Raw genomic sequence first — 21,122 nt, 5'->3', positions numbered from 1 at the left:
TGCCTAATAAACTTTAAAGTTTGCCACCCTGACATTAAAACTGTGTACATCCTATGCTGGGGTGTTTTTACCCACTTTGGTCATCGTGAGCTAGGGAGAGATAATCAGAAGATAATGTTTGTGACATATAGGTATCTATCTACCTATACATATGTATATATACATATATATAGCTGATGTACCCATAATCCATATAATATTGTTAGAGGTGACTAAAGGTGAATATTTATCATTGTGACAAGTGATTGGGACTCAGTTGGTGTGTTTTTATCTAAACATCAGATTCATTGGACCCAGGGTGAAACCTCTTCCAACCTATCATTTTAATTCTAAACCAACCTGTATTTTATCCTTCACATCCCCTTTAAAAGAGTGACATATATTGTTGATACTGCCTAGGAGATCGTTTAAAAAATAGAATGATTTATGGATTCTCCCCCCCCATTACACTCCTTCCCTACTTTGATGCCACCCCCTAAGATTACCCCCCACCCCCACCCACTCACCCAACACACTTTTTCTCAAATATACTTTTCCGTGCCTTCCTCTACCCAAGTCCAGGAAGCGCTCACTTGCTTAGCGTCACGGTGAACTTGATCAGCTGTATCAGGGAAATGAAAAGAAAAAAAAAAGAAAGAAAGAAAAAGGACCAGTGTCCTGGAAGATCAAGTGTGAGCCGGGCGCCGTTCTGCACAGTGCCCGCAGATGGCTCGCTGCGGCTCAGGCGCGGAGATCCAGGCGCCCCGAAGCAGTGGCAGGGCGGGGGTGGGGGCGGGGTGGGGGGGCCCGAGGATGGAGGCCCAGGATGGTGGGGGGGGGGGAGAAGCACAGGAGGAGGGGGCTCTCCCCTTCTCCCCTCCCAGCCCCTCACCCTTCCACCCCTTTTATATGGATATACGGTGCGTTTTTTTTTTTTTTCCTCCCAAGTTCTCTGGCTTCGCTATCCCCCCTTGAATCCGAAGGCGCCTCGCGATTGGGTGCTGGGGCCGGGTACGTCAGTCAGACTGTGACGTGCAGTCTTCCTGTTTCCTTCAGCTGTGTCTTAAAGTAAATCTTGTTGTGGAGCGGAGCCCTCAGCTGAGCGAGCGCTCGGAAACCATTCACCGTAGCCGCCGCGGAGAGCAGAGCGGCGCAAAGGAGCTGTGGCCGGGTCCGCCCGCGCCCTCGCCGCCTCGCCTCGCCCCGCTCCGCACCCGCGCCGCCCCGCGCCCCGCGCCGCGCTCCGCCTCGCTCCGCTCCGCTCCTTTTTCTCCTCTCCGGTCCTCCCCTCGCCCCTTCTCCCCGCTCCCCTCCCCACCCTCCTCCCGCTCTTCTCTCTCTCTCTCTCTCTCTCTCTCTCTCTCTCTCCCTTTCTCTCTCTCTGTCTCTCCCTCTCTCTCGCTCTCTCGCTCTCTCTCCCTCTCCCCGCTCTCTCTCCCTCTGCCCAGTCGCCGCGCTCCCTTGCGCTCGCACAGACTCACCGCGCCCGGTCCAATTATCATATTCATCACCCGCAAGATACCACCGTGTGCGCGCGCGCCTGTGCTCCTCTCTCTGCCGGCCAAAAAGAGAGAGGAGAGAGAGAGAGGGGAAAGAGAGAGAGAGAGAGAGGAGAGAGAGAGAGGGGGGGAGAGAGAGAGAGAGAGAGAGAGGCTCGGTCCCACGGCTCCCTGCACCGCGTAAGTATCTTCTCCCCCTCGCGAGTCCCCTCCCCTTTGCCAGAGTCACTTGCAGTGGCTCGTTCTTCTAGAATGAGAAGGAAAGGAAAAGAGCCTCCCCATTACTCACACCCGGGTAAACAATCCCCCCCCAGGAGTTTAAAGAAATAAAAGGAGGGGGGGGTGGTCTTCCCACGAACCCTAATAAAATAGCGTGTAAACAGTTTGGGGAGCAGGAGGAGCCTGGGTGAGACTCGCGCTCCGCTCTTCCCAGTTGCGAAGAGTAAGTGATCCGCTTGGCTTTTCTTTCTTTCTCTTTCCTGCTGGTGGCTGGGGTTGGGGGGGGGGGGGTTGTTGGCGTTGGAGATGTGGGGGGGGGGCACACAAGCTGATGTTGCTGGACTTGTCGCCGATCTTGTCACCTTTTGTGTAATGTTTCTGGGGTGCGTGGACGGTTTAGGCTTTCCCTCCCTTCTTTCTCTTCTCTGGAGAGAGGGACAACGAGGGGGACCGGGTCGCTTTTTGTTCGTCTAAATCCCCGCTTTCCGCCAAGCTCCATCCATCCCATCTCTGGGTTAAAACTCCACTCCCGGGGCTCGCCCCCCGGTCCTCTCCCTTTGTCTTGTTTATTATAGCTCCCTTTCTTCCCGGCTCTTCCAATTTGCTTGTAATTTGCATACCTTTCACTTCTCCTTTCTAACCCCAGCAGAGGGACGGGAGTGGGGCCCAGGGAGAAAGGGGGTGGGGGTGGGGGTGGGGGTGGCGCTCTTATTACTTTTCACGACCGAACACTGTCGAAGCTGAAATGTTCAAGTCGAGGTTGGAGCGGTCGAGTGATGGGTCCTGAGCGCGCCAGCCCTCTCCAGACTGGGTGGAGAGGAGTAGGGGTAAGGTGGCACCAAGTGCCTCAGGGATCCTGGAGTGGAGGGATTGTGGGGGGGCGGGGGGCCTGATCGCCTCCGCCGAGGTGGAGAGAGGAATCAAGATCCGGGTGGAGTAGGGTGCGCTCCTGCACTGGGTATGTGTGTGAAGAATCTCATGGCCATCCCTGGCTGTCTAGGGTGTTGGGCAGCTTTGCTTTGGTCTTGCTACCTTGGTAGCAACTGTTTTGCCCCAGTTCGGAGGACTGGGGAGTAATAAAAAGGAGAGGGGAGGAACAATTACTGTTGTGAAGAAGACTGAGCAAAGTGGAAGGGGGGGGGGGAAGAGTTCTCTCTTGCCTGAACAGACAAGGGGGGAGGGGGCGATGGACATCACCCAAAGTCCAGTTTAGCAAGTTGTCTGTTCTTCTGCTGTGCCAGCCAGTCAGTTCTCCTGGTAGATCTGATGGGGGTGGGGGGTGGCGAAGGAGGAGGAGCTTTCCACACACTAAAGGGTCTCTGGACCCTTTGCAGCTCCTTTGGATGTTGAGTTGTCCAGGCAGACTGAGAGCAGAAACAGGAGGAGGGGTTGGTGACTGTCTTAAATAGCCCAAGGAGTCAGGTTGGAGTGTGAAGCTGCTGTTCTTGGCAACTCTAGAGCCCTACCTGCCTGGGGGAAGGCTGGAAACTCACCTGCTTGTTTTTATTTTTCCAAGAAGGTCTGTGTTGTCTCCTTAAGCTTATAAAAACAGGGCAAGCACAGGGTGGCCTCTTCTAAAGTCAAGGCTGGAAAAGTCTTCTCTCTCTCTCTCTCTCTCTCGTTCATTTCTTCCCTTGCTCCCATGCCATCTCTTATAAAAAAGAAGGAAAATCATTTTCTTTATTAAACACGGTAGGCAGAAGTCTATTAGCAGTGTACGCATGGGCAGGGCCTGACAGGTGTGTTGTGTCAAGAAAGACAGGTGCAAATTTCCTCTGTGTCTCTGTATGTCTGTATAGTTCCAGACCACAAGGCTCACTTGAGGGTTGTAGAGGTTTATGAATTTATGGTTGTCCTGGTTAATAGGATTGTCTGGGCTAATGGAAATTGGGCTGCTGTTCTGTGGAGCCCTGCCATGTGAGTTCTTTGGGAGGAGGTAGGGGCAAGTTGGTATGTATTTGTTTACTTTTCTTAAGGATGTTGGCCAGCGGCTGTTGAGGCCATGTCTCAAGCTTCTGTCTGCCCGCCGGCCAAATGCACCCCCACTTGAGGCAGCAGGTGGAGGCAGAATGACTACTTTCCCTTTGCTTCCCTCCAGTTTCCAGTTTATGCCTATCTCCCAGACATGGTGAGGGGGACAGAGGAGGGGCGTGGGAGAGGATACTCTGTGTGTGTGTGTGTGTGTGTGTGTGTGTGTGTGTGTGTGTGTGTGTGTCTTGGACAGCCATCCTCAGTTTGTAACTGCCAGAATACCAAAGTCAGTTTGAAAGTGTTACTGGTGTTAAAGCTTATCTTTTAGCATGCTTTCTCTGCCTAGAAAGAATAGGTATGTGCATAAACTCTTTCAAGTTGCGTGCTAAATACTCCCATAAAGTCATTGTACCAGACGTGTGCCAGATGTCCTAGATATGACTTTGATGGAGACAGAAAATCTAAGGACATGAGAGGTAACTGTGCTTTTTCTATTTGATGCAAGTTTGGGCAATCTGTCCCCTAAAGTTTCTTTCAAGAACTTATTTTCAGAGTGAAATGCAGTTTGTGTTATGAGGTAGGAAAAAAAACACAGAGTGTTCAAGTTAACTTGTGTGTGGACATGCTTCTATGATAGTAAGATTGATGAAGTTAAGGACTTTGGCTTGATATGTGAGGGACGATATTGAGAATTCAGTATAAGCATTGTGTTTAGAATTCTTAGGACTTGACCTTCAAAATTTTTCTTTCAGTAGGCTACTTCTTTAAGTTGAGTAGCCTATGAATAAGCTAGATAACAAATTGTTTGGGGGAGGTTGTTTTGGTTGGTCGAGTGTTTATCATTGCTGTCATGAAAATGAAATAGTATATGCCATTTATTCTTTAAATTTAAATATCCAAATCCCCTCCCCCACCCTCTTGTATGCTTTTAAAGTTCTTGGGTTATTAAATTGTCATCTATGGCTTTGTTCGTTTACTTTATTTTTAATGGAGGTTATCTGTGCTTGGCACTTATATTGATATTTTATGTGTCCATTATGCAGAATTCTATTTAGTTTAATCACCACCTTGTGGGGGGAAAGTCATGCATACATAAAATGCATCTTTGTTCACTTTTCTCATTCCCTAGCGTAGGGCCTCTAGAGCTGTACGTACACCTTATAAACCTAAGCCAGGTTTTTCTCTAAGTTGCCAGACTTCCCCCTCCTTCTTCGAAACTCAAAAAGGCCTTTGTCATCAATTTCCTATATCACTTCTGCAATGGTCTCAAACTTGTCATATTAATATAAGAAATTGTGAATTTAGTTATGAAGAACGTTATGGGATAGTATGAAAATTGATAATATGCATGATTGTTGCTACAGGTTTTAAGTGTTTGCATGAATTGGGAGAGGCATCTATGTTGAATGTCTCAGAATGTCTCAAGCCTTATTGCCTCGTACATTCTAAAGCTTCAAATGGCACTTAGAATATTTCAATTTTTCTGCAAAAACAGGTGTAAGCCTATTTTTGTAAGATTATTTCTCACACTCTTTTATTTACTTAGTTAAGTAACATATCACTTTTTAAATAAGTAGAAATCAATATTTTTGGCATGTCCCAGAGAATTTTCTGTGTTCTTTATGCAGGTGAGAAATGCACTGATTTTTTTGTTCTGTTTTGCAGGCATGGAGGAATTGTAAATGAAATGGCTATGGTTTGGGAACCCTAGTTTGATAGGAAATTTAAGAATCTGCCAGTAAAATTTTAGTTAAAGTACTGTGCCAAATAGTTTTCTTCAAAATAAATATCAAAAGCTTCTTTAATCTGATAGTAAGCAGAAATATATTTGAAGGGAAAATTGCTAATTAGATGGCATGAACACTTAAACATACAGCAGGGAACAGCTTAGTGACTTTTTTTTTGGTGGGGGGGAACGATAGCTAAATCAAACCATCTGATTTTCTTCATTGAACTACTGATTGTCAGATTGAATTACAATATTCTTTGTTTATGATGTCCCACTTGAAATTTCATAGCCAGGTTAACTCAAGTCACTTAGAGGCCCATTCGAAGATGAATTTCTAAAAGAAGTAAAAAAAATGTCTAAGCAATTTCTTCAAATCATTTTATCAACAAAGACAGATAATAATCTAAGCAGGAAACTGTGCCAACCTTACACTCTCTCTGTCTCATGAAAGATTTTTCTGAACTATCTGGATAATTACCATAATGAAACACTTCTTTGTCCAGAATCTGGACTCCAGATAGATGCAGTAAAAGTTGTATCTCCCTCCCCTTCCCCGGAATAACTTCTTTATTAAAGTGGAGCAATGAACCACTTTCTAGTTCATATTGCAGTGTTCCTTTGAAATTCTGTACTGAATATTCTTTTCTACTATTATTAAGCCATGAGCATCCTTACGATTCTCTAGGTGAAAGAGAATATCAAAGAAGTCAGATTTTAATGAAGAATCTTATGGAGTAGTTAAAGTCTGACTTGATCTTAGCTTGAGATTTGTTCTTCTGGTATCTTTTTCTTGGTGGAATCTGCAATTGTACAGGAATTATCAATGCATTTTTATAGATTAGATGCCAATTGGCACAATAAGAAATTCAATATTTTAAAACTTCTGCATAGATTTTCACATTAACTAGTGAAAAACTTATATGTGTATTTGATAATAATAATTTGGATTCTATTCTACATCAGTGTTTGGGTTTTTTTTTTTTGTATTCTGGATGATGTTGATAATCACAACTGCTGATCAAAAGGCTTCACAATGACTAGCTAAACCCAGAATTAACATTAAAATGAAAATACAATGAGAATCAACTGCAATTGTAGTTGGGAGATTATGGTTTAGTACATGTGTTGAGAAATGCAGGAGTTTTCTGGTTTTTTTTAATCTTAGTGGACAGGAGAGTATGGATGATAAAACACTCCTTAGTTTTTTCTTAAATCATGAATTGGGAAAGTATGAAAGCAATTGGAAAACATTTTCAAGTGATTTAATTTACATTATGATCATTTAATAATGTGTTTTCACAAATGGTAAACATATTCATATATCTCCTGTTCATAAAACTTGATGGTCATAAAATGCTATGTCAACACGTTATTATTTAACCTTGCTTATAATGGTCTTGGATTATGGCCACAAGTATACCATCATTCCTATCTTTATTCCTAAGTTTAGATCTAAGCTATCTAAGAGATATTAATTTATGCTTCTTCTTGTTGGATTGCATAGTTTTTCCCTTTGTTTTGTCCTATCTGTCCCATCTCAGCTAAACTAAAGACTATTTTAGTTCTTTTATTCTTTAATATAAGAACTAAAAGTATTCATACTCTTTTCCTAAGACAGAAATAAATCATTAAAAAATTAACCAATTGAGAATTGCAAAAAGAAAAAAGAAAAGAAAAGGTTTAGTTGGGTGAATTTAGAAGGGGTTACAGAATAGCTTGTTCTAAACAGACACAGTAAGCATGTTTAATTAACACGTACTATCCACTGGAGGTAAAAGAAACGTGTCTTTCTACCTTCTAGCACAGGAAGAATACCCTTCTCTTGGCTAGGGCATGAGTCAGGGATACAGCTGTTGATACCTAGATTAGGTGAGTGAAAGTCCAGTTGACTCAGGGGTAGATGTCAGTTGGAAGAGTAAGGATGCCTGGGTACATGTCCATCATTCTTCTAAATCTCTGCCACAGAGATGTTCTTCCCATATATAACAAGAGGGGCAAAAAGAATGTTCAATGTTAAGGTGAACAAGGGGAGAAAAGATACTGCAGGAAGTTTATTCAGTGTGTTCTTTGAAAATCTATGAGCTTTGCAGATGATATTAAAGAGAAAAGGATGTACACATGCACACACACACACACACACACACACACACACAGAATAAGCCCAAAGAATCTCCTTTGTAACACTCCCTCCCAAATCCAAGTATTGAAAATAATTCAACCCTTCTCTTGTTCTCTCTCTCTCTCTCTCTCTCTCTCTCTTCTCTCTGACTTCTGATTTATCAAATCTAATGTGCAAGGGAAATATCTGCCACTACATTTTTGTATTCCTGAAGCCAATTTTAATATTAGTGTATGAGAAGGTGAAGTCATTCTGAATTTTGATTTTTGAACCCAATAGTAAAATCTTAGTAAGACTTCTGTGTCCATCTCAACTCCAGGAAATTTTATTTTGCAGTATACAAAATGTACTTCATCTCCAGGCATACAAAAATGCATGGAAAGAAATAGCATCTTGCTTTCATGATGCCCTAAAACCATCTTAAAATATATATTGCATCTTCATATAGATATCGAGAGTATAAATACTGCATGATGAAGTCTTAGTTGTGATTTAAAAAAAAACATATTGTTGCCATGTAAGCACTGAGCATTTTCTTGATTTTCACAGGTTATTTCATGCTGAAATTATGCCTATTTGCATGGATAGTCATTCTTTAAAACTAGCCACAGATGCAGTCCTAGGGAGCACGTAGATGTTTTTACAGGTGAACCGAAAGAGATGGGAGCTGTTCCAAACACTCTGCACGCTGCCTTTGGCAATAGACCCTGTTATTGTGAAGATGTGCTCTGTTAAGCAAACGTGAAGTTCAATATCAGATAAACCTGGCATGAGGAAAAAATATTTTCCTCTTTCTTCACAAAACGTTCATTGTAAACAAAAAGATGTGACATCTTACATGTATTCAAAATTTGAGGTTAGCATTGCTACCTAATAAGCCCCACAATGTGTCAATTTCCTTTGATAAAATGCAAGCAAGGTTGTTCTCGCTTTATATCGTGTCTCCAAGAAACAATAGAAGCTCATATACAAAGAAAGTATTTCCCTTTCTCACATATTTGATGCTGTTTTCTTCTTTATGTATCTTCCTTTGGTTGCTTTCTCTGTTTAGGGTTTTTTTTTCCTTTCCTTTTACTTGGCACAGGAAATAACATTTACAAATGGTATGTGTCAAATAGTTTCTTTAGACATTTCAAGTTTAGTTTTGGATTATACTAATAGATGAAAACCAGAACTAAACATATATTTCTCCTCATTTAGTCCAATAATTTATTGTCCTACATTTTGATATCTAAAATGTATCAACATCCTTCCTTTGCAGTGATTCCAACTTCTGATCACTAAAGCCAACAAAAAGGACATCATGAAAGATTACAAATATCCTCATAGTTACGTTAAAATATAGCAACAGATACCAATCTCACATATGATCTAAGAAAAAAATGCCTAACTCTGCTAACTAAGCAGACATGAAAAACTAGTATTTGTGCATTTATTTCAATGCTGAATTGGTCATTTATGTTTGAAAGAGACTGGTTAGAGTGTTCTTGCCATTCCACATGTGACAGAAATATTTTAAAATTCAGCAACAAAGGGTGTGTGGCAAATATGTGCATGTATTGTAGGGTCTGTTTCTTTTGGTAACAGTAAAATCACAGAAACTCTAATGGAGAAATAGAATTGTCCACCCAAATTTCTCTCAGCCTCAAAAAATGTAACCTTCTTTCTTAAGCATAGACCACTTTTATCTTCTTTTATAATATGACTCAATGCCCAAAATTTAATCAATTGGTTGTCATAGGCTGTGTTCTTATAATCTACTGTTTCTTCTGAAGATAAACAGTATCATTTTAGGCATTTGTGAAAGAGAATCATATTACTGGTGCTTAAGCAGTTTTTGCTTTTTTTTTAATCTTAATCCATCTTAAACCAGTGGAGCAGAAATATTTAAAAATGTTTCATTTCAAGCAGAGTGCATAATAAATTGCAATAATTGTAATGTGCCATAAATCCCAGAGCCTATGCATTTTGCATTTGATTCAGGATTGAGGTCAGGAAATTTGGAGAAATTTAAAGAAAATGATTCATCAGTCCTTTTGTTCTGTTGGCCAGGGTCCCGGGATTCTTGAGCTGTGCCCAGCTGACGAGCTTTTGAAGATGGCACAATAACCGTCCAGTGATGCCTGACCATGACAGCACAGCCCTCTTAAGCCGGCAAACCAAGAGGAGAAGAGTTGACATTGGAGTGAAAAGGACGGTAGGGACGGCATCTGCATTTTTTGCGAAGGCAAGAGCAACGTTTTTTAGTGCCATGAATCCCCAAGGTTCTGAGCAGGACGTTGAGTATTCCGTAGTACAGCACGCAGATGGGGAAAAGTCAAATGTACTCCGCAAGCTGCTGAAGAGGGCGAACTCGTATGAAGATGCCATGATGCCTTTTCCAGGGGCAACCATCATTTCCCAGCTGTTGAAAAATAACATGAACAAAAATGGTGGCACCGAGCCCAGTTTCCAAGCCAGCGGTCTCTCTAGTACAGGCTCCGAAGTACATCAAGAGGATATATGCAGCAACTCTTCAAGAGACAGCCCCCCAGAGTGTCTTTCTCCTTTTGGCAGGCCTACTATGAGCCAGTTTGATATGGATCGCTTATGTGATGAGCACCTGAGAGCAAAACGCGCCCGGGTTGAGAATATCATTCGGGGTATGAGCCATTCCCCGAGTGTGGCATTAAGGGGCAATGAAAATGAAAGAGAGATGGCCCCGCAGTCTGTGAGTCCCCGAGAAAGTTACCGAGAAAACAAACGCAAGCAAAAGCTGCCCCAGCAGCAGCAACAGAGTTTCCAGCAGCTGGTTTCAGCCCGAAAAGAACAGAAGCGAGAGGAACGCCGACAGCTGAAACAGCAGCTGGAGGACATGCAGAAACAGCTGCGCCAGCTGCAGGAAAAGTTCTACCAAATCTATGACAGCACTGATTCTGAAAATGATGAAGATGGTAACCTGTCTGAAGACAGCATGCGCTCAGAGATCCTGGAAGCCCGGGCTCAGGACTCTGTAGGGAGGTCAGACAACGAGATGTGTGAACTCGACCCGGGACAGTTCATTGACCGGGCCCGAGCCCTGATCAGGGAGCAGGAGCTGGTGGAAAACAAGCCCAAGAGAGAAGGTAACAACAAAGAAAGAGACCACGGGCCAAACTCCTTACAACCAGAAGGCAAACATTTGGCCGAGACCTTGAAACAAGAACTGAACACTGCCATGTCGCAAGTTGTGGACACTGTGGTCAAAGTCTTTTCGGCTAAACCCTCGCGCCAGCTTCCTCAGGGCTTCCCACCTCTGCAGGTCCCCCAGGCCAGATTCGCAGTCAATGGGGAAAACCACAATTTCCACACTGCCAACCAGCGCCTGCAGTGCTTTGGCGATGTCATCATTCCGAATCCCCTGGACACTTTTGGCAACGTGCCGGTGCCCAGTTCCACAGACCAGACAGAAGCACTGCCCCTGGTTGTTCGGAAAAACTCAGCTGACCAGTCTGCCTCGGGCCCTGCCGCTGGCGGCCACCACCAGCCCCTGCACCAGTCGCCTCTCTCTGCCACTGCAGGCTTTACCACCTCCACCTTCCGCCATCCCTTCCCCCTTCCCTTGATGGCCTATCCATTTCAGAGTCCATTAGGTGCTCCCTCTGGCTCCTTCTCGGGCAAAGACAGAGCCTCTCCCGAATCCTTAGACTTAACTAGGGATACGACGAGTCTGAGGACCAAGATGTCATCCCATCACCTGAGCCATCACCCCTGTTCACCAGCACACCCCCCCAGCACGGCCGAAGGGCTCTCCTTGTCCTTCATAAAGTCCGAGTGTGGAGATCTGCAAGACATGTCTGACATCTCACCTTATTCGGGAAGTGCAATATCCTTTTCTTTTCGCCCCCCCCCCCCCCCCAAGGAACAAGCCAAACCAGACAAAGTTTCCCCAGAGGTTGGGTTTATGTAGCATGATCTAGAGTAGGATTGTGTTGGGGAAAGTCTTTTCTTAAGGACATGATCTTCTCTATTCTGCATCATAGGTTTCTGTCAGCTCTGAGTGAGGCCTTGTTTTTCTGATTGCAGGGAAACTTAGGGACATCTTTGCAACTTTCCTCACTTGTTCATTGCCCAGAGGGTGGTCTTCCAGGGGGGTGTTATCACAGCACAGCCCCGGCTCCTCCCCCCACTATGTCTTTTCATAGCACTGTGTGTCTTTTGGCAGTTTGTCCTGTATTGCTTTATCTTTCCTTTTTTTTTTTTTTTTTTTTTTTGGTGAGTAGATTCAGAGATGGAAAATCTCTCCTTGTAAAATACTGAATCTTCTCAGGTACTTCACAAAGATGGTGAGTTTTATTCTAGTGGAAGGAGAAAAGTCAGTTTTCAGATTCCTTTAAGAAGAATTTTCTCACTTAACACGGTCTGCAGGACCCCTGGCTCCTAATTAAGTCTCATGAAGAGCCCTTGATTAGAAGGATGCTGCTAGGGTGGGAGGATGAAGGAAGGACTTGGGTGGGGAGTTCCATTTTGCCTTTCATCTTTAAGTGAGACTTTTTCTTTTTAAAGGAAACATGCAGGTACTGATTTATTCAGGCGGCATCAGTCTCTCTCGTTCACCGAAGGTCTGTTCTTTGGGTCTGCTGCAGCTGCTTCTACGCATGATTAACCTCTGCTCAGCCATACACAGAAATCTTTTGTCCTAACATACACAAAGCAAATTATTTTGGAAAGCAAGAGAGCACAATTAAATATAAAACTCAGCTGTATTCGACTTTAAAATGGCTCTTTCTATGACTCCTTCAAATTCTGAACCTGACTTTTATGTAGACATGAAAGTTATATTTTTTTAGTAGACCTATCCTGCACAACAGCTATTTTTAGCCCCATGATTTCCCCCCACTATATAAATTGATCCTTTCAGTAATTTTTTATAAGTCTTGTGACTGTTAGTCTTTTAGGGTAGTAGAATAATAGCATTTGGGGGCAGGTGGAGGCATGTTTCTTGTATAATACATTACCAGATGGATATAAAATTTAGCAATTAAGTTGGCTGTTGCTAAATTGAGGATTTTGAGCAATCGTCTTGATGACTAGAGATTGACATTTTAGTATCGAAGCCCACTCCTGCGGCTGCTACATAAGTGCCAAGTCCTAGCAATGGTAGATATGTTTTCCTAGGGTCATTCTCTTGAGATAGTAGAAAAGTCATTGATAAGGAGAATAGAATCCATAAGTATGAGACGCCCTTGGGCCATTACACATGGAGATTCTTTCCATAGTGAAGAGAAGACTTGGGTAAAGGGGAAGAGAAAAATGTTAGGGTCTTACATTTGAGTCTTGGCTTCGTTGCTGAAGTTAAGCTGCAGCAAACACCATGCCTTTAATGCATCACAAGCAGACATTTTAGTCAAGATGACTAGATTTAGTCAAGATGGCTAGAATGTAGCTGTTGGTGATAAGCAAAGCAACACATAATGGCTCAAATGGTTTGTTTTTCACCCTTTGCAAGAAGAGCATCTTTTCGAAGTTCATACCAGGATTATGATATCTAGGGCTAGTCTCTTTCACCTCAAAGATCCTTGAACTTAATTTGAGAATAATGATTATTGCAGTTCTCTCTCTCTCTCTCTCACACACACAGTAAAGAGACATGTGTGCCCATTTTCAGAAATATTTGAAGGCAAGTGTCAAGTCTTCCAAGCCCGCCTGAAGCTCTTATTCATAATATCAGTTTATAGTCTTTAATTTAAACTTACTATAATCAGGTAATTATAATGATTACTTTTTGTGCCAGTCCTGGGACTTAAACTCAGGACCTGGGCATATTCCCTGAGCTCTTGTGCTCAGAGGTAGGCTGTATCACTTGAATCACAGCTCTACTTCCAGCTTTTTAGTAATTTTTTGGAGACTTTTCTGCTTGGGCTGACTTTGAACCATGATCCTCATATGTCCACCTCCTGAGTAGCTAGGATTACAGGTATGAACCACCAGCAACTGGCTAATGATAACATGCATGTTACATGTTTGTGCCAGTCCTGGGGCTTGACAGGACTTGGATGCTATCTCTGAGCTTTTGTGCTTAAAGCTAGCACTCTATCACTTGATCTGTAGCACCCCTTCCAGCTTTTGGGTGGTTAATTGGAGATAAGAGTCTCATAAACTTTCTTGCCCAACTGGCTTCAAATTGCCATCCTTAGACCTCAACCTTCTGAGTAACTAGAATTAGAGGCATGAGCCGCCTATACCCAACTAATTATGACTTTAAAAAATCTTTCAGATTGCTTTAAGTGTCCGCTTTTTATCCCTTCTCTCTAAATCCCCCGAGGAATTTTGAGGATTTGAATGGAAAGATGTTCTATCAATTTCTTAACATAGAAAATGCTATATAGAAAATGCAGCTGCATTTTCTGCACGGAATAACCTCCCCTGTCTCCCACCAGCATAAGATTCTGTCGAACAGTAATGAAAGGAAGGAGCCACACTGCCTAAATTGGCCACTCTTTACCTAGAGCTGCTTCTTCCCTGTGATTTGTTGCAAGTAATGATTACATTTTCCATTTCTTTGCCTTTCTAATCTCTGGCTTTTGCTCTTTTCTTTTTTAAGACATTGTGCTTCTAGCCATTCATATCTTATCACCATTCATATCTTATTTCTCAGAAGGAGATACACAAGTTTTTTTGTTGTTGTTGTTGTTCACAATCCTGACACAACAGAGAATCTCAGTGTTCTTCCACAGACTGACCACTTTGCTCCTGTCTCTAACTCTGCATGGCCCTGAGTTCTCCCCTTGGATTATTTGGCCACATATAGAAGGCTACTAGCTTGCAAAATCATTTTGTCAATTCAATTATAGACCAACTTCTTAAGTTTGAAGACATTTCAGGGACTCAAGTGAAGCTTTGTGGAGGCATATTTGGATATGTTGTATAACTATTCCTAGAAAAGATCAATAGAAATAAGTAGCAATGAATGAAATGGTATTACTATGACTTGTCATTGTTATGTTTTTATTCTTACCTGTTTTCAAAATTGTTATAAATCGTTTTTTCGTTGGGATGCTGACGATCAAACCCAGGTTCTTGCATATACTAGGCAAGGACTCTACTACTGAGCTATGTCCCCTATCCTAAATAATTTAATTCCTTAGGCATGCTCTTTTCCTACTCCAAAGGGCAGCATCTGTTTTTTTGAACAAAGTAGCCAAGATAAGAACTACTAAGACCATCAGCTTATCTAATAAATCCATTCTAAGTTGAGTACATTAAATGTATATGTTCTAAATAATAGAGCACACTATCTCATTATCCCCTTTAGTAAGAAGGAAATTGTGTGTGTGTGTATGTGTGTGTGTGTGTTAAACAATGTCAACATATCAGGCCAAAGAGCTCGTGTCTTAGAAATAAAAAATGTGCTCAGTATCTTTGCAAATGAATCTCTTTAATCAAATATTAAGTTTTATTCAAATTCCAAAAGAAAGACCCAGCCAATTGCTTTTCTTCATAATGTTCCTTGTCATCCATCCTCTTTGCATCTCAAGAAAAATAGCCTTGGTTAGGCCTCAAACATTTGCATGTGCCTAATTAAAGGATAAGAGTAGTACTATAAGCCATTAAGATGGCAGGCGATGGCCACCTTTCCTCTACTTGACCTTTAGAAGGCATGGTAGACACCCGTGAAGTGTAAAAGGAAAATCATTTAGTGTTGTGACATTAAAAGTCCAAGTGGAAAACATGGATTAAACTGGAATTTCACAAATGTGTAATAACCCATAGGAGTTCATCTTTTATATTTTAGATGCCTGTGTCACCTTTGCAATTCTATTATAGTTTTAATGGCTAGTATAATTTATAATGCCTGGTACAAATTGGAGACTGAAGGACTACAGGCTCTTCACTACCCCAACCTCCAGATAAAAAAATAAAGTCAGTAAAATAATTTTTAATAAAAAGAAATCTCCAGATAATCAGAGATCCCTCTGATTTTGTCAGACTTCATGGAGCTTGTCATTAAATGATAGAATTTGTATCTTGTCTCCCTTTCTAGGAAAAGCCTCTTAGAAACTGCAAAGAGGAGAAATAAGAGAAAACTAAAATTCTTTGCATGTCAAAGTGCTTTAGAAAAATGTGAGAGCCCCAAACCATTAGCTTAGACTAAAGCATTAAACATCAAGCCGCAATCCAGAGTTCAATTGGGGGAAAAAAAAGAATTTCCTCCTTCCAGCCTTTACAACCTATTATTCTTCCATTTGCCTTTCTGCTGCCCGGGCTGCCCCTCCCGCTGGCTTGTTTAGGTAAGGTTATATTGTGCTTGGTAAACAGACAACACTTAGATTCTCAGGTTGTTTGGGCACTGCATTAGAGTCAGCTGTCCTCTCTTGCTTCTCATGATCTTTTGTGTGTGTGTGTGTGTGTGTGTGTGTGTGTGTGTGTGTGTGTGTGTCCTGAGCAGATGTCTTTCATTAATTTATGGATTTGTCATCTTTTCTTCCTTCCTTTCTTCTTCTTTTCTTTTTTCTTTTTCTTCCTTTCTTTTTTTTACACCTGGCAGCTGTCTCAAGTTTCAGCAGTTATTGTCTATTTTGCATTACACATAGAATTGAATGTCATCTGTCTTCACAATGCTAAGAGAATTGAGGCAAAGCCACATGAACTGCCGGACAGATCTTGCTTGCGTTCCATCCCCCTCTCCCCTACCCCCACCCACCCCCCTTTACCTCCTTAATATTTATTTGTGCTCATTTTCTTTCCTGGCCTTGAATGGAGCTTAGCTCGTGTTCAGTACAGCTGTATGTTTACTGAATCTATTCCATCATGAGTCATTGTGCGTGTGTAAGTATCCAGGAAACAGCTAGTGCTTTCTTGGAAGAACAGTTGCTTTTCAGCACAAGCACTTAAAAGGGAAATTAACCAATTGGTCAGTTCAGATTTATTTTGAGGAGGAAAAAAAAAAGGATTATCTAGCTGTTGGCTTTTAAATGTTTCATTAGCTATTTTTAATAGTTTATTAGAAACATTTATGTTATGGGAATTTTATCATGCTTTCCCAATGAACAAAAGATAAAGATTTATTCTGTGTTCCATGTCAACCGATCGATTCCAAGTATTTCCAACAGGAAACAATTTGAAGCAAAAATGAACTTGAGAAATACAAATCACAGTAGTTTATTTTTTTCATTAAACAAAAACAACTTCTGAATCCTGATTTTAAAAAATACCGAATGGATTTTTTAAAAAATAAAAATAACCATAACGTTAGTAAAATTTAGATGAGTCGAAAGCCTTTGGGGGTGAGGGGGAGTAGTGAGTGTTGGTTGCTCTGTGCCTGAAACACAGAACAAAACAATTTGTCTTTTGTATTGGACCAGATCTTGATAGGTTTGAAGATTTACAATTACCCATATATATGAGGTTGTTTTCATGTAGCCTTCTGAAAGGAAAGATTAGAACCCAGATCTGAGGATATTTATTCAAGTTTGCACTTGTCTAAAACTCTTATCATGAGGCACTAGGAGACAGCTTGCAACTATTATTTTACTTTTCCATTTGGACAGATGGTCCTGAAGTGTGCTGGGCTCCTTTAGCCTTCTCTATCCGTCTAATGGAGGTTACTGGAGGGCCTTTCAGCTCTCTCCTTGGCACAAGAAGTATGTCAGTCATAAATTATCGTCTTTGTAATCATTAAGAACCTCAAACAAAAACACAAGTTCAGTTAAGCTGCTTTGGCTTACAGATATCAAAATCAAATTTTCTTTCTTCAGTATTTATTTTAATTTAACACACACACACACACACACACACACACAGAGTAATACTTTTCTGTTTGCAAACCAAGGTGATCTTTTTTTTCAGTGTCAAGGGATATGAAAGGAGACATAAATTGAGCAAATTCTCAGCAGAATATTTGGTTAAACACTCTGTTACAAGCAGTCAAGAGCTTATCAATATTAATTTGATTATGTGTCTCTAGTCCTTTTCAGGTTCCCTTCCGTTCTGATGATTAGTCATGCTGTATTTGATGGAGAATGTTGGGAAACCTTTGTTTTTTCCCTAAATGTCTGTGTTTATCTGATCTTTCTTCCTAAGGTGTGAAATTTTGGTTCAGTAGCTAATGGTGTGTGTATGTGTCTGTATCTGTGTGTGTATGTGGTATGTACACACACACCCATGCATGGACACATTTTGGGGTTTTTTCTACTTATTTTTCTCAAACTCTCCTTTAAGAGAAAAATCCTTAGAGAAGCTTCTAGGAAGGACCCTTAATTGACCTTGTGGGGGACCACATTGATTTTCTCCACGTGCATCTTCATTTCTGATAAATTATAAAGCCATTAATTTGCTGAGGAAATGGCAGGGCCAGGCTGCGGCACAGATGTGACCAGAGCCATCCCAGCTCAGAGTCTGCTGAGAAGTGCCAAGAATCTGGGACAGAATCAGGAAGCCTGGATTGTTATGGTTAGCCTCGCATTCTCTTGGGAACTGTTGTAGTTGCTGCTGTTTACAGATCTAAAAGGTAATGATGTTTCCAGATAAATAGGCCTTCTTATTTGGGGTAAGTGGCCATTTATTGATCTGCTAACCCACATTTATTGATTTGTTAGCCCCAACTACTGTGTCACTCTCAAAGGAGTTAACTATAAATCCAGGACAAGCAAATTGTATTTGATTTTGGATGGTCGCTTTAACAAAAGCAACACCCCCATCTCTATTCTCTCAGTGCCAAAACTACCCCCTCCCTCTCAAGTCTGAGCTGTGGCTTTTAAAGGCAACAATTAAAGGACATAATAATAATAAGACAGTAAGAAATGGAGTGAAGATCTATATTATGTCAGCAATGAAAAGTAACATGTGAAACTTGCATAACTATATGGAAAATAATATACTTTAACATATTTTAACCTGTCTGTAAATCACACACAAGAGACACACAGAGCTGTGATTACAGAGAGAGAAGGAAAGTCTTGTGATTAGAGTTGTATAGTACATGTTGAGTGCATTTGTCCCTGTAGCAACAGGTGAATGTATAGATAGCATAAGGATATAGAACAAAAGGAGGAGGGCTTGGCCATCTTCATCAGGAAGTAGCCAAGAATTTAGCAACTAAATTCTGTGTCCACTCCATTCCTAGCAGGCAATTCCCAGCAGACAATGGACATTAAGGAAACAGTTGCAAGTCAGCAATATATCAGTAGCTAATACTGTAGCCCTTCCAGCCTGCCCCGGGCTGCCCTAGACTTGTTGAGGGAGGGGAGTATGGAATGGGAAATGGGAGGGATAGGTCCTTCTTGCTCATGCAATTTTGATTTGGTTTGATTTTTTTTTTGCCTTAACCAATTGCCTCCTACATGCAGGAAGGATTATCACCCAATCACTTGAAAAAAGCCAAGCTCATGTTCTTTTATACCCGTTATCCCAGCTCCAATATGCTGAAGACCTACTTCTCTGATGTCAAGGTAGGCATATTCTTTATTCATACATTATATATATATATATATGAACTCTCAGAAATTCGTAGGATTTGAACTCTCATAAGTTAATGGAGATGAATATGGGATCCAATTATTAATGCACCTGTGTCATAATTGATTGAATACACTTGTCCTTTTGTCTAGAGGTGCTCTAAACAAACATGTCACTTGGTATATTAAGACTGAAGGACTGGTTTCAAAGTCACATGGGTTTCTGGCATAGCCCAGTCAACTTAGCTCCTGTCTTTATATGTTTCAGGAGCTTCCTGGAAGAAATTTCCACTGGTAATGGATGGATGTGCTTTAGAGAATGTTTTTTTCCCCCTCTCTGTTGCATCACTAAAACTGTTTCTGTTTTAGTTTCTCTTGGTTTCTCCATATTTGCGCCTAGGAAATCAAACTCTAGCACCTCTCCCCCCCTCCTCAGTCGAAAAGGAGCGTACATTGAAATTCTCTATGCAGTAGCAGCTTAAAAACAAAAGTGATGATTGTCTCTTATTTACAACTTAATTTGTTGTTGATGTAGAGTACACTGAGCATAAGGAGAATGAATAAAGTGACAGATTCAGGACACATTATTCAAATGAGGATATGAAAGCTGTCGGCCTACAGCTGCAGCCTCCCTTATTCTACAGAACATTGGGACCTCCTGGTTCTGTGTGTGTGTGTGAGTGTGTATGTGTGTGTGTGTGCACGTCTGTGTTGTGTGTGGATTTTAAGTAATTGTTTGCATCAACTTGATGTTGTGTTAATCATCAGTAACTTTTTAAAACATAGATTGGATTTTGATGATGATAATGACATACACGGTATCATTATCTAAGGAACTTGATTAACATTACATTAGCTGAGATTTAGTTTATTAGGGTTGGGTGGGTTTTCTGCACTCTTTGCTCACTCCCTATGTACAAGTTTGTATTTCTGCCATTGAGATCTCACAAGCTGCCAGAGCATGCGCACTCATCTCCTGCTCCCCTGCCTGCATGCAGCCTATCTGTGCCCGATTCATGCTCAAGTTGTGACCCTGACCCCATTTTGTAGGCCTACTCATTCCAGTTCCCTTCAGTGATGTTTGATTTGACCTTATAGGAAAAGTTCTGTTTTCAGTCCTGTTTGCTTTTGAATTGTCTATCCATTTTAGCCTTTCATCTTTCTCCCTTCTTTAAGAGGAAGACATGTTTTTTGTCCTCACCTAGAGCTCACCAGTCAGTCTATGAGGACAGAATGGGGAAGAGAGAGAACATCAACAATGTAAAGAGCTGGCTAAGAACCAATAAGCATACAACTTCTGAGAGCAACAGGAAGCTAAATGAAGGGTCGGTCTAGGGGCTGGGAATGTGGCTTGGCAGTAGAGTGCTTGCTTAGCATGCACGAAGCCCTGGGTTCATTTCCTCAGCACCACATAAACAGAAAAAGCCGGATGTGGTGCTGTGGCTCAGAGGTAGAGTGCTAGCCTTGAGCAAAAAGAAGCCAGGGACAGTGCTCAGGCCCTGAGTCCAAGCCCCAGGACTGGCTAAATAAATAAATACTAGAACAGATCTAGGAATTTGTTAATTGGTAGATGACTTGCCAGCTGCTAAAGCCTGCTAGAAGCTAGCAGAGGTTGACTTCCAAGCTTGACTTCCCCACACTTCGTTTGGAGAACATGAAAGATAGACAGGAGATGATTATTGTATGCACTGTGTGTGTGTGTGTGTGTGTGTTACCTCCACTCCTCTGTGTGCTATGATCTGTGGCAGTGTGATATCATTATGACAATACCTTATTTATACAGCACCTTTCATCCATAAGGAAGCCAAAGAGCTTTGCGAGCTGCATACATAAGAATCACTCACCCACCATTGAAGAGCAGCCACCTGGAGGGTGGAAAGCTCAGCCATTCTGAGGCAGCAGCCCCACCCAACAGGACATGTAAACATTAAAAACATTAATGTTTTTGTGTGCATGCACATGGGGTGGGGAAAAGGTAAGGTAGGGAAAATTGGTTATTAATCAGTGGTTTTATCAAAACTATGTAATACAGATCCACAAGAAAATATTTCCATTTCTTTAGAAAACATCTAGTAAGTCAGTCTTACAAAAAAAAGACCTATATTCAGTGTATCAATAAAATGTATAGGTGAATATTTTATTTTATAAAGCACTAATATTCAGATCATAGACTCTTATCCATACTTTAACTA

The 21,122-nt window shown here is 41.6% G+C and overlaps 1 protein-coding gene across 5 annotated transcripts in view; it reads left to right on the top strand.

The window, feature by feature from the left end:
* Positions 1 to 1,320: 1,320 nt before the first annotated feature.
* The window catches only part of Prox1 (prospero homeobox 1), a 53,219-nt gene continuing 33,417 nt past the window's right edge, over positions 1,321 to 21,122 (top strand). For 2 of the 5 annotated variants that reach the window (XM_048356698.1, XM_048356695.1), the window contains exons 1-3: positions 1,321 to 1,658; positions 9,569 to 11,360; positions 18,817 to 18,924. In XM_048356698.1, the coding sequence (XP_048212655.1) occupies positions 9,636 to 11,360; positions 18,817 to 18,924 (1,833 nt within the window). In that variant the 5' untranslated portion in view covers positions 1,321 to 1,658; positions 9,569 to 9,635. The other 3 variants (XM_048356696.1, XM_048356697.1, XM_048356699.1) reach the window with 3 other exon arrangements.

This window comes from Perognathus longimembris, chromosome 11 (genome assembly GCF_023159225.1).
Source record: "Perognathus longimembris pacificus isolate PPM17 chromosome 11, ASM2315922v1, whole genome shotgun sequence".
In the NCBI taxonomy this organism is placed as follows: Eukaryota; Metazoa; Chordata; class Mammalia; order Rodentia; family Heteromyidae; genus Perognathus; species Perognathus longimembris.
Note: the sequence above shows the minus strand (reverse complement) of the source record. Positions and strands in the feature narration are given on the sequence as shown.